The following is a 9843-nucleotide window of genomic DNA, read 5'->3' on the forward strand; positions in this document are numbered from 1 at the left end:
CATATCCAATCCATAAACCCATTTGCCTTCTTTCTCCTGTACTGGATACTTTCGTTTACAGATAGGATTTGCCATTAGGTATGTTGGTCTTTCATGCTTAATAAAAAACAAATATTTTATATTTTTATAAAATACAACCATATAATCTTCTGTAATTTTAAGCCTTTAAAAAAGTGAATTAGCCTGACCAGTGTGGCTCAGTGGTTGAGCATTGACCTATGAACCAGGAGATCACGCTTCAATTCCTGGTTGTGCACATGCCCGGGTTGCAGGTTTGACCCCCAGTAGAGGGCGTGCAGGAGGCAGCCGATCAATGACTCTCATTATTGCTGTTTCTCTCTCTCTCTCCCTCTTCCATCCTCTCCCTGAAATCGATAAAACATTTTTAAAAATTTTTTTTATTAAAAAATGAATGATATAAATTGTTTTCAATATTTGTTTTTAGCATATGACTTGACTTCTCTTTGTTGGATCTTTTCAGTGTAGTGCTGTTGTATGAATAGATATTTGTTATTCTAGGCCTGAATGAAGAATCTGCAGGGCATTCTCTGGACTTGGACTTTGCATAGAAAAACACTTTGTTGCTGTTACCAGATAGTGCATTATTTGTACTTATTATTTGTATTTCTCATTTCCTAACTGTATTGTATTACTCAGTATTGGCTATATACATATACTGAATTCATTAAGATTATCCAAGAATTTATGAAAAGTTTGTCTGCCCCAGAGCTCACACTTTTTTTTTTTTTTTTTAATATATCTTTATTGACTTCAGAGAGGGAGAGAGAGAGAGAGAAACATCAATGATGAGAGAGTCATTGATCGAGCCCACAACCTGGGCATGTGCCCTGACCGGGAATGGAACCCCAATCGCCTGGATCCCAGTTCCATGCTCAACAGCTGAGCCACGCCCGGCCGGTCCAGAGCCCACACTCTTAGGTTGTCCATTATGCAAGTTATCAGGGGCTTTCTGTGAAATCTGATTTGAATATGATCAAATTGAGTAGCAAACATCTCGTTATGGAGGAACACTCACAATCTTGTTTCTCATATAAAGATAGTTATATTTGAAGTGTTTGATTCCTTTGTGATTTTGGTGACTTGTTCATGTATAGATTATGACAAAGTAAGAAAAAAATAGGCTAAGAGCTAAAAGAGCCCATAAAATTTGTTAGCATATCTTTTATAAACACAAAAACATAATTGAGTGAATGACTGCGCTTGATAATCCCCCTCCCTTTCGTTTAGACCAAAGAGAGTCTACGATATGCATTGGAAACCCTGACTATGAATGGCTGCTCAGTTGAAGATCTGGGGTTGGATTTCACTCTGCCAGGGTTTCCCAACATCGAACTGAAGAAAGGAGGAAAGGATATACCCGTCACTATCCATAATCTGGAAGAGTATCTAAGAGTATGTAATCACGGCGTCCTTTGGCGAGAAGGCCATGTGTGGTCATGCAGACCTTTGCTTGTGGGTACTGCTCGGAAGGGACCAGTCCAGTGAAGCGCGAGGTGGCAGCTAGCTGCCTGCACGTACTGGCTTGAGGCCTTCAACCTGTGGGTTCACTGCACGAAGTTGACTTTTTCAGCCTTAGCTTCTATTTGCTCTATGAGGACATGTTGGATATTTCATAATGCCTTATACAATCTTGAGTTTGCTATTCTCAAGCTTAAATACTATCTGATAAGATCACATTTCACATTTCATCACAGTTGAGAAGAAATCGGTGAAAAGGAGCCATTCCTTGTGATCTTACTAACTTGCATTTCTGTCTTTCTATCAAAGCAAATAAGAATTGCCTGTAAAATACACACACACACACACTCTCACACACACGTTTATGGGTTTGATGAGGCTTTTCAAATTACTAATTCATGGTCCTTGACTATATTTGCTAAATTAAGGAAAAATAATTTTATATTGAACACAAGTTGTATTTTAAATTACAACCTATGTAGAGCTTTATTACTACTTTTTGAAAATATCTTTTGGTTTTTCCAGACATTGAGTGGAAAAAGCATTGCATTCAAGATGGAGTATTACCTCTACCTAAACCTAACATTTCCACCAACTTGGATTTTAGATAGAACCTCTGAAAAATTGTAGCTATGATTTTTTCATCAGTTTGAGAGAGAGAAAACATGGTAGAAGACCTTAGATCCTATTTAATCTACCTAACATTTATGGGACTCATAAGTAATTCATAAATACTCAATAGGACTGTCTTCTTACACTACCTGCTGCTTTTCTTTCAGTTTACTATTAAATGAAGAGTTAACATCCAGAGTAAGGTTCTCTGAAAATAATTTACAGTAATGCTTTTCTTTTTATCTGAAAATATCTTTTTCTGAACCAAATGGGTTAGCCAAAGTGATTTATAACTAGATAATGTTGGACCGATGACAGATGCTTTTTGTTACACTTCAGTTTCATGTGACTGCATTTCCCGAGTGTGCCTTTTCCTAAGTGGAGGCGCACACTGTGGAAGGGCTGGGTTCTAAGAACTTAACAGGATATAGAACTGAAAATTTCACATTAAAAACAACCATTGGTAATTGTGACTCTTGAAGCATTATCTTTAGTTCTCGATAACATTTTGTCCCCTTGGGAAATTCTCATCTGGTAAGGTAATTTATAACTGTATACTTAGAGGGATTTTATATAAATGATATATTTTCTTCCTGGCGAGGCCCCAAATTTGAAGTTGACCTGACTAATCTTTTACTTATGCAGTTCTCTTGGAGATACTTTAAGGACTTAAAAACTTACCTTTTTTTTTAAAGTCATGTGTCACTGTACTTTGTCACAGAAAGAGATTTGAAACCTTGTCACAGTTTGTGAAATATTGTTCTCTCTTGCAGCTGGTTATATTCTGGGCACTGAATGAAGGTGTTTCCAGGCAGTTTGATTCATTCAGAGATGGATTCGAGTCTGTCTTCCCACTCAGTCATCTTCAGTACTTCTACCCAGAAGAAGTGAGTAGCTTATATCTGAAAGAAATGTTCATTTCTAGTTCTGTGCCTGTAATTATCTTAGTGGGGTATCTCTGTGCTATTAGTCAAAGACTCCATTGTTACAAACAAAAAGGGGGCGTTGGGAGCAAAGTGTGGATCTTTGGGAAAAGTAAGATCATTTCCTGAGCAAGGAAGAATATTAAATATCCAATATAGTGTTTTATACTGTATAAATAAGGTAAATGAACTATATAAGTATTAAATATAAATATTGAATGTGGAGGAATGGGGTCCCTGTGTGATTGAGAAGCATAGCATCATTGTTAACTAACACCCCAATGCTTGTGGATTGGGACTTAGGTTTCTGTACTAGTGTGGTTGACAGGGAGAGCCAAGGGTCCAGAGTAATGAAAGGTTTTCTAGCCACCTTAAAGTGCAACAAGAGTCTCAAGAAACTATATGAAATGTCTAGAAGGTATTAGGTTTCCCCAGTTTGGAAACCTTTTTTTTTTTTTCTTTTTTTTTTTTAAATACTAGCTTTAGAATACATGTTTACTGCTGCTGAATCTGGAAATTTTTGAATAACTTAGCATTTTAATCTCAATTGTTATTTTTGTGCCCACTTTGGTTTGCTAATTATTGAAGCATGTGGCGTCAGTGGTACTTTAAGGCACTAAGTGTCATCTGGAATTGAAAGCAGCAAGTGTTGCTCCTAGAATTGAATCCTGGTCCCCACTACTTAGCTGTGTGACCATTTCCAAGTAATTGTACCTCATCTGGCTGCCTCGTCTATAAAATTGGGATAATCTCTGCCTCACTGAACAGTGTACATGAAGTACCTGACAGTGAGTGACATGTAGTAGATATTAAATTTCATATGCTCTGAATTGTACTTTCTCAAAAGTACATAGTCATTCCCCAGATGAGCAGTTAAACTAGAGAAAGGATGGTTTGATTTGAAACTGTTGGTAGATTTTCTAAGGACACAAAGGCATTTCTTGCTTTCTAACATGAGTCTATAATGTCCCGGTGGGTCTCCATATAGCCCTAAACAACTGTATAGCATAGATGTGCCTCTTCACAAAACTTGAAAAACTGCCCATTTGCTCTGTCTCACTTCAACCTCCTCCCCAGCTCAGTCCAGCTCAGTCCAGCTCCTGGCTTCCTTTACTGAGTTCCCTTGTGATTCCAAAAGCCAGGATTTCTAAAAACCTTGGTTAGAAGTAGATTATCATTTTTAGAGCTTCTAAAGAAGTGAGAAGAGTTAGGAAAACCGAAATCAGGGGTTTGTCTCAGATGTTTTGTTTGAGATTAAAGGCTACTCTAGAACCTAGTCCCTACAAGTGAGCAGAGTACCTATTATGTGCAACTGAAGAGGAGACTGAATCTGTAAAGGCATTAGAAGAGCACAATATATAGAGGTCCTAAGCAGAAGTCTTCAATTCAAAAATGATACTCTTACTTGATACATGCAGACCTTTATGCCAGGGTATAGGAAACAGACGATGTGTGTACTCCACTCTGTTCTACAGCTATTATCTTAGTAATTCTTTACCCTTATGTAAATGCACAGCTGGATCAGCTCCTGTGTGGCAGTAAAGCAGACACCTGGGATACAAAGATACTGATGGAGTGCTGCAGGCCAGATCACGGTTATACTCACGACAGGTGCGTGCTGGGATCGGCCAGGTTTCCAGTTGATAGTCTAGAATTTGGTAGTCCATGTATGTATATTTCATAAACAATAAAAAGGGATTTTTAAATTTGTCTACATATTCAAGGAGGTTTTCTGATATTTTGGCCTTAATTCTCTCAAGACTGCCACTTTAGAGCCCAAAGGCTTCTTTTTCAAGTATTTCTGTGAAAATGGGCAGGGAAGGGGAAGAAGGGGGAGACCCATCATTCATTTTTATATATAGTAAAACAAATACCTGAGCAATCCCACACAAGTCTTAGTTATTACAACAGTAATCATTCCGCTTGAATTCTAGCTATACCAACAGAAGCAAATTTGATGTCAGAGTTCATTGTAATGTGAATTCATATGTAGTCATACTTAACTAGCTAATTGTAAGAGTTGGCAGTGTGGTGTGATTCAAAACTATTTTAATATGATGAAATAATATTTATTTCTGTATTTTTGTTGCAGTCGGGCTGTGAAGTTTTTGTTTGAGATTCTCAGTAGTTTTGATAATGAGCAGCAGAGGTTATTTCTCCAGTTTGTGACAGGTAGCCCGAGATTGCCTGTTGGAGGTGGGTACACTGTTGATGCCTGACCTTGATCCTAGCTACAGCTGTGTGTGTGTGTGTGTGTGTGTGTGTGTGTGTGTGTGTGTGTGTGTGAACTTCTCTACCAATAACAGGGTACTCTATTTGATTTACAGTGCCTCGTAGATATTCCAGTATGGTAATGTTTCTCAGCTTTTGATTTGTTGGGTAATTCATTAAGAGATATTACTAGCAGGGAAATTCACAGGGATTGACTGTCTTAAACACACTGAAGTAGGATTACTAATACAATATAATCAAATTCTTAGACATTCGTGCATTATGATCTCTTAGATGAGAAGGCATTTCAAAGTGTGATTTTTTTTTTTTTTTCAAAGATGAGTCCTAATATACTCATAATAGGTATGAATTGGTCCTCTATTTTAAAAGTCAGAAGACATAAGGAACTGTTGGCCTCCGTGTTATACAGTGACTTTTTATGGTAAATACCACGTTCCATGCACTAAATGTATATTGAATGTGTAGATTTAATTTCCAAGAAAGAAATAGTACCTCATGCGTGTGGAAATACAAGGTGTCCCAAAAAGTGTATACACACTTTGATTTATAAAGTCAGTGTTTATTAACATATAGTTCATTTTCAAAATTTAAAAGAATCCACAGAAATTTAAAAAATTTTTTTGTCAACACCTATTTTCAAACTGATGACCTCTCTGATCCAGGCACTGCTGATAATGGGAAGCAATGGAATTGCAAACAATAAGAATCGTTTTGTTTGATATTTGTGTACCCTCAGTTTGTCAGCTGTTGCCAGTTTTGTACCCTAAACTTTATCTTTTATGTATCCCCATAAAAAGTCTAGTGGATAAATTTTCTTTGTTCAATACTTAGTCTGGTTTCACCCATTATTTCAAATCAGTTAAATCTGAAAAGGAGTGAAAATTAAGTGAGGTATCAGCTGTTAAAGTGTGTATACATTTTTGGGAGACACCCAGTATATACACACTTCGAGTAATTATAAAGGCAGTGTTTGTACTTCAACTGCATTTTCAAACTTCCGGTAGTATTTTAGGATGAATTTCCTTTGTTCAAAGCTTAGTCTGCCTGAAAAGACAGAAACATCAATTGAGTTATCAGCTGTTAAAGTGTGTATACATGTTTTTGGGACCCCCTGTATTGTACAGCAAAGCAGTAACGTTTTCTAATAGTAGTAGCATAAAAAAGGCACACCTGTCATTCCAACTTGGCTCCTCTTGGCTAAGAAAGTGTTCAGTGAGCTAGCTGTGTGCATCCTGTACGCTTACTGAGTCCTCGGTCTCTCTTCCTTCCTTCTGAATCAGGCTTCCGGAGTTTGAACCCACCCTTGACAATTGTCCGGAAGACATTCGAATCAACAGAAAACCCAGATGACTTCTTGCCCTCCGTAATGACTTGTGTGAACTATCTTAAGTTGCCGGACTATTCGAGCCTTGAGATAATGCGGGAAAAACTGTTGATAGCAGCAAGAGAAGGGCAGCAGTCATTCCACCTTTCCTGATTACACCGAGAATTGCAGTGTCTGCCTGTTACAGCAAAAGAAAAAAAATCATGATTTCTTTTCTAATGTATCACCTGAGTCAAGGAAACATGTTACGCCTTCTTGTTGTAGGAAAAACGGCTTGCAGATTATAAAAGAGACACTTGGTTGAAATTCATTAATGGCCCCATGGACTTAAAGTGATCAGGCCCTAAACTGTTGTTGTGATGAGGTTTCTTTAGCAAGTTCTTGTTTAAATTATCATTTATTTGATGAGTGAAGTTTTTAACTTGCTTTGCTGTGTGAAATTGAAAGGGATGTTTTCCAGGCTGAAACAATAAATGTCGCTGTGCAGTTTAATTCCGGGCTGTGTGTATCCATCCAGCTAAGTCTGCAGTTATGTTCCTCCGAAGACCACTCTTGTACATAAGTACAGAAGTTAAAGCTCACACGTATTTGACAAATACAGTTTAGTAGTTTAGCTCTGTGTGCTTTTCACATCCCTCTAATTTTCTCTCCCATTCATGTATTGTCTGTGCAGTTCACACAGGTTTTTGGATCTGACATTCAGTTGTTACATTTTCATTAGCCATGGGCTTTTGTTTTTCCATGTTCTCTCAAATTAAGATATAATTTAAAAGTCAGTGAATTGACGTATACTGTCAATATAATCCAGCCTTTGTAACTGGGTGGACCTTTCTTAGAGCTTAGTTTTAACATAGTTGTAGGGTATTACTGGCTTTCTACCAGTGACACATTATGAATGTTTACATGGTGATTCCAGCAGCAGTAGCCCCTGGAGCAGAGGCAAGGAAAGCTCATCCATTCATTTCTCTTGTGTGGGTGACAAAGTCTGCAACTTGGGCTGGCTGGTATGTATTATTCTATTGCCAGGACATTTTGAATTGATGTAAAGTTTTAAAGAAAACGAACAGTTTTCATTCCCTGTTGGAGTAAAATATTTTTTTTTCCTCCCATGTTCTTATTTTAAGTTTCTGTTCATAGTCTTCTTTCTTCCACTTTCCTCTCTCCCTCCTCCCAGTGCTAACTTGGGACAAACAGTTCAGCCTTTGTCTCCACACAGATGGAAGCACCTGTAAGCAATGCTCTGTCCAGTAGTTCTGTGTGCTGATTTCTCAAATCTGCAATAATCCACCAGGCTAATGTTTCTACCTGAAAATAAATAATGTTTGCTTCACCTTTTTGTTTATAGTTCTGTGCTGTATGCATAACGTGTGTAGATGTATTTCTATGAAGTAAATTGTTACATCTCCATGATTCCGCTTCATGGCTGATTGCGCTATTCAAAGAATTTATAACAGCAACTTGTAGAACATAAAATGTGGAGAGAAAATGGGAGGAGATGCCTTCCTTCCGAAGGTTCAAAATTAAGCCTGTTGCATAAATTTGAATTTCCGTAATTCAGTGTTTTTGAAAATGAGTGTTGAGCTCATTGTTTCTTTTATTGAACTTTGAGAAATCGATTTTCTTTTTTTTTACTGACTCTTCCAGAGTCTTATTTAATTGATGTAGAAACCCCTACGTTCCCCATCCCACCACCAAAAGAAACTGAGTGGCTTGTTTTATTCCGATGACTTTGTCATTTTCCACTTAAATGGCCTTATGTGGAGCATCCCCACAGTGGGTGCTTGGCCGCATGTGGCGCATCCTTCACAGTGGACTTGGGCAGTGACCTCTATGAAGTGTGAGGAGCTGTAAGAAGAGCTCGGGGGGCTGTCTCCCTGGTCCCTGCAGAGGGTCTGATAGGCGAGAGCGGCTGTTCCTTGAAGTGGAGGAAGGGCTCACAGTTCTGCAGGCCTGACAGCATAGGAGCTAAGCCCGTTAATCCAGCAGAGTTAGTGCTAAAGAACAAACCTATTGGTTATCAACTGTCTGACAACTTTTTACAAACCAAGCACAAAGATTTCTGTGTGAACATGGCATTTTGTTCCTCATTTTTTTTACAGGGTTCTAGTGTTAAAATTTAAACACGTGTATAAACAAAGTAATATTTCCTATTGAAATATCTATATTTGACATTTTACCCATGTTGTGGCCCTGGCAGATTTGACCTCATTGATTTCACCATCTAACGAGTACCTAGGATGGTTTTGAATCCAGTTTTGGCGCTTGGGTGTTTCAGAGTCAGTAATTACCTGTTGAAACACTTCAGTCTTCAGCCTACACCTTCCCCAGCAACCCTGGGTTAGTGAGGGGCAGGAAGACTCTCCTGTTGTAAAGCAATCTCACTCAGCAGAGGCCTTATTATTGCATCGTAGGAAAAAGGTATTATACTTCATTTGCTGTTACTCCTTTTATGCCTTAAATTGAGTTTCTTAGTAATCCTATCAACAGGCACTAATTTCAGGTATGCTTTACACACCGAGACCGTTGGGTAGTGAGTGGAGATTCTGTTGCCCTTTCATTTTGCTGAAGCGGAGTCAGATGTTGGCTAACGCCGAGTATGTGGTGGTGTCGTTCCAGTTACTGGTTTGCTCTGCTTTGTACATGAGAACATATTTTTAACTATTTTTTATTTTTAAGAAGGGAGAGGCAGTTACATGTAATCCCCTCCTCCCAGAGCCTGCCCCCTTCCCCCCAAAGTGAATTGTAAGCTCTAGGTAGTCTATTCGGGGACAGACATGGAGAAAGTTCTAGATGCCTTAGCCTAATTCAGCAGAAACGGTTCACACAGCCACTCCCAAGGATACAGATTTCTCTCCTGTTCCTCAGCTCGGGTTCCCTATGTTGATGGTGATGGAGAACTTCCTCTCACCTTGGCAGTGATAAGGAAGGTAGTACCCAAGGCCCCTCTTTTCTGTGTTGGACACGACTTCAGTACATAACACGAGAAGGCTGTGACCAGTCACCTCCTGAGCTTCCCTAGGGCACCCTGTGCATAAAGGCCCTAAGGCTGAGGGACTGAGCCCCAGCTTCTGCATCCAAGAAATTAGGTTCAAGTCTTGATTTTCCACAGGAAGGCTTCTTGCCTGCACTTGGGAGGTCAGCCTGCCCTCCACTTCACCAGGTTTTGAGGCTGTGCTCCTGATTTTTGTCAGTGCGTATGAACTCAAGAAATGGTGATGTCTCTGGTGTTCACCAAAAAAAGTGTCATTAAGAAAGGATTGTTGCTGGGGGAAG

The 9843-nt window shown here is 38.9% G+C and overlaps 1 protein-coding gene across 24 annotated transcripts in view; it reads left to right on the forward strand.

The window, feature by feature from the left end:
- Positions 1-7900, forward strand: part of TRIP12 (thyroid hormone receptor interactor 12) — a 122191-nt gene extending 114291 nt beyond the window's left edge. For all 24 annotated transcript variants that reach the window (XM_081142983.1, XM_081142971.1, XM_081142973.1 and 21 more), the window contains 5 exons: positions 1249-1413; positions 2865-2978; positions 4531-4625; positions 5107-5210; positions 6527-7900. In XM_081142983.1, coding sequence (XP_080999109.1) covers positions 1249-1413; positions 2865-2978; positions 4531-4625; positions 5107-5210; positions 6527-6723 — 675 coding nt within the window. In that variant the 3' untranslated portion in view covers positions 6724-7900. The remainder of the gene's footprint in view (positions 1-1248; positions 1414-2864; positions 2979-4530; positions 4626-5106; positions 5211-6526) is intronic.
- Positions 7901-9843: the final 1943 nt, after the last annotated feature.

Source organism: Miniopterus schreibersii (assembly GCF_964146895.1).
Source record: "Miniopterus schreibersii genome assembly, chromosome: 7".
NCBI lineage: Eukaryota > Metazoa > Chordata > Mammalia > Chiroptera > Miniopteridae > Miniopterus > Miniopterus schreibersii.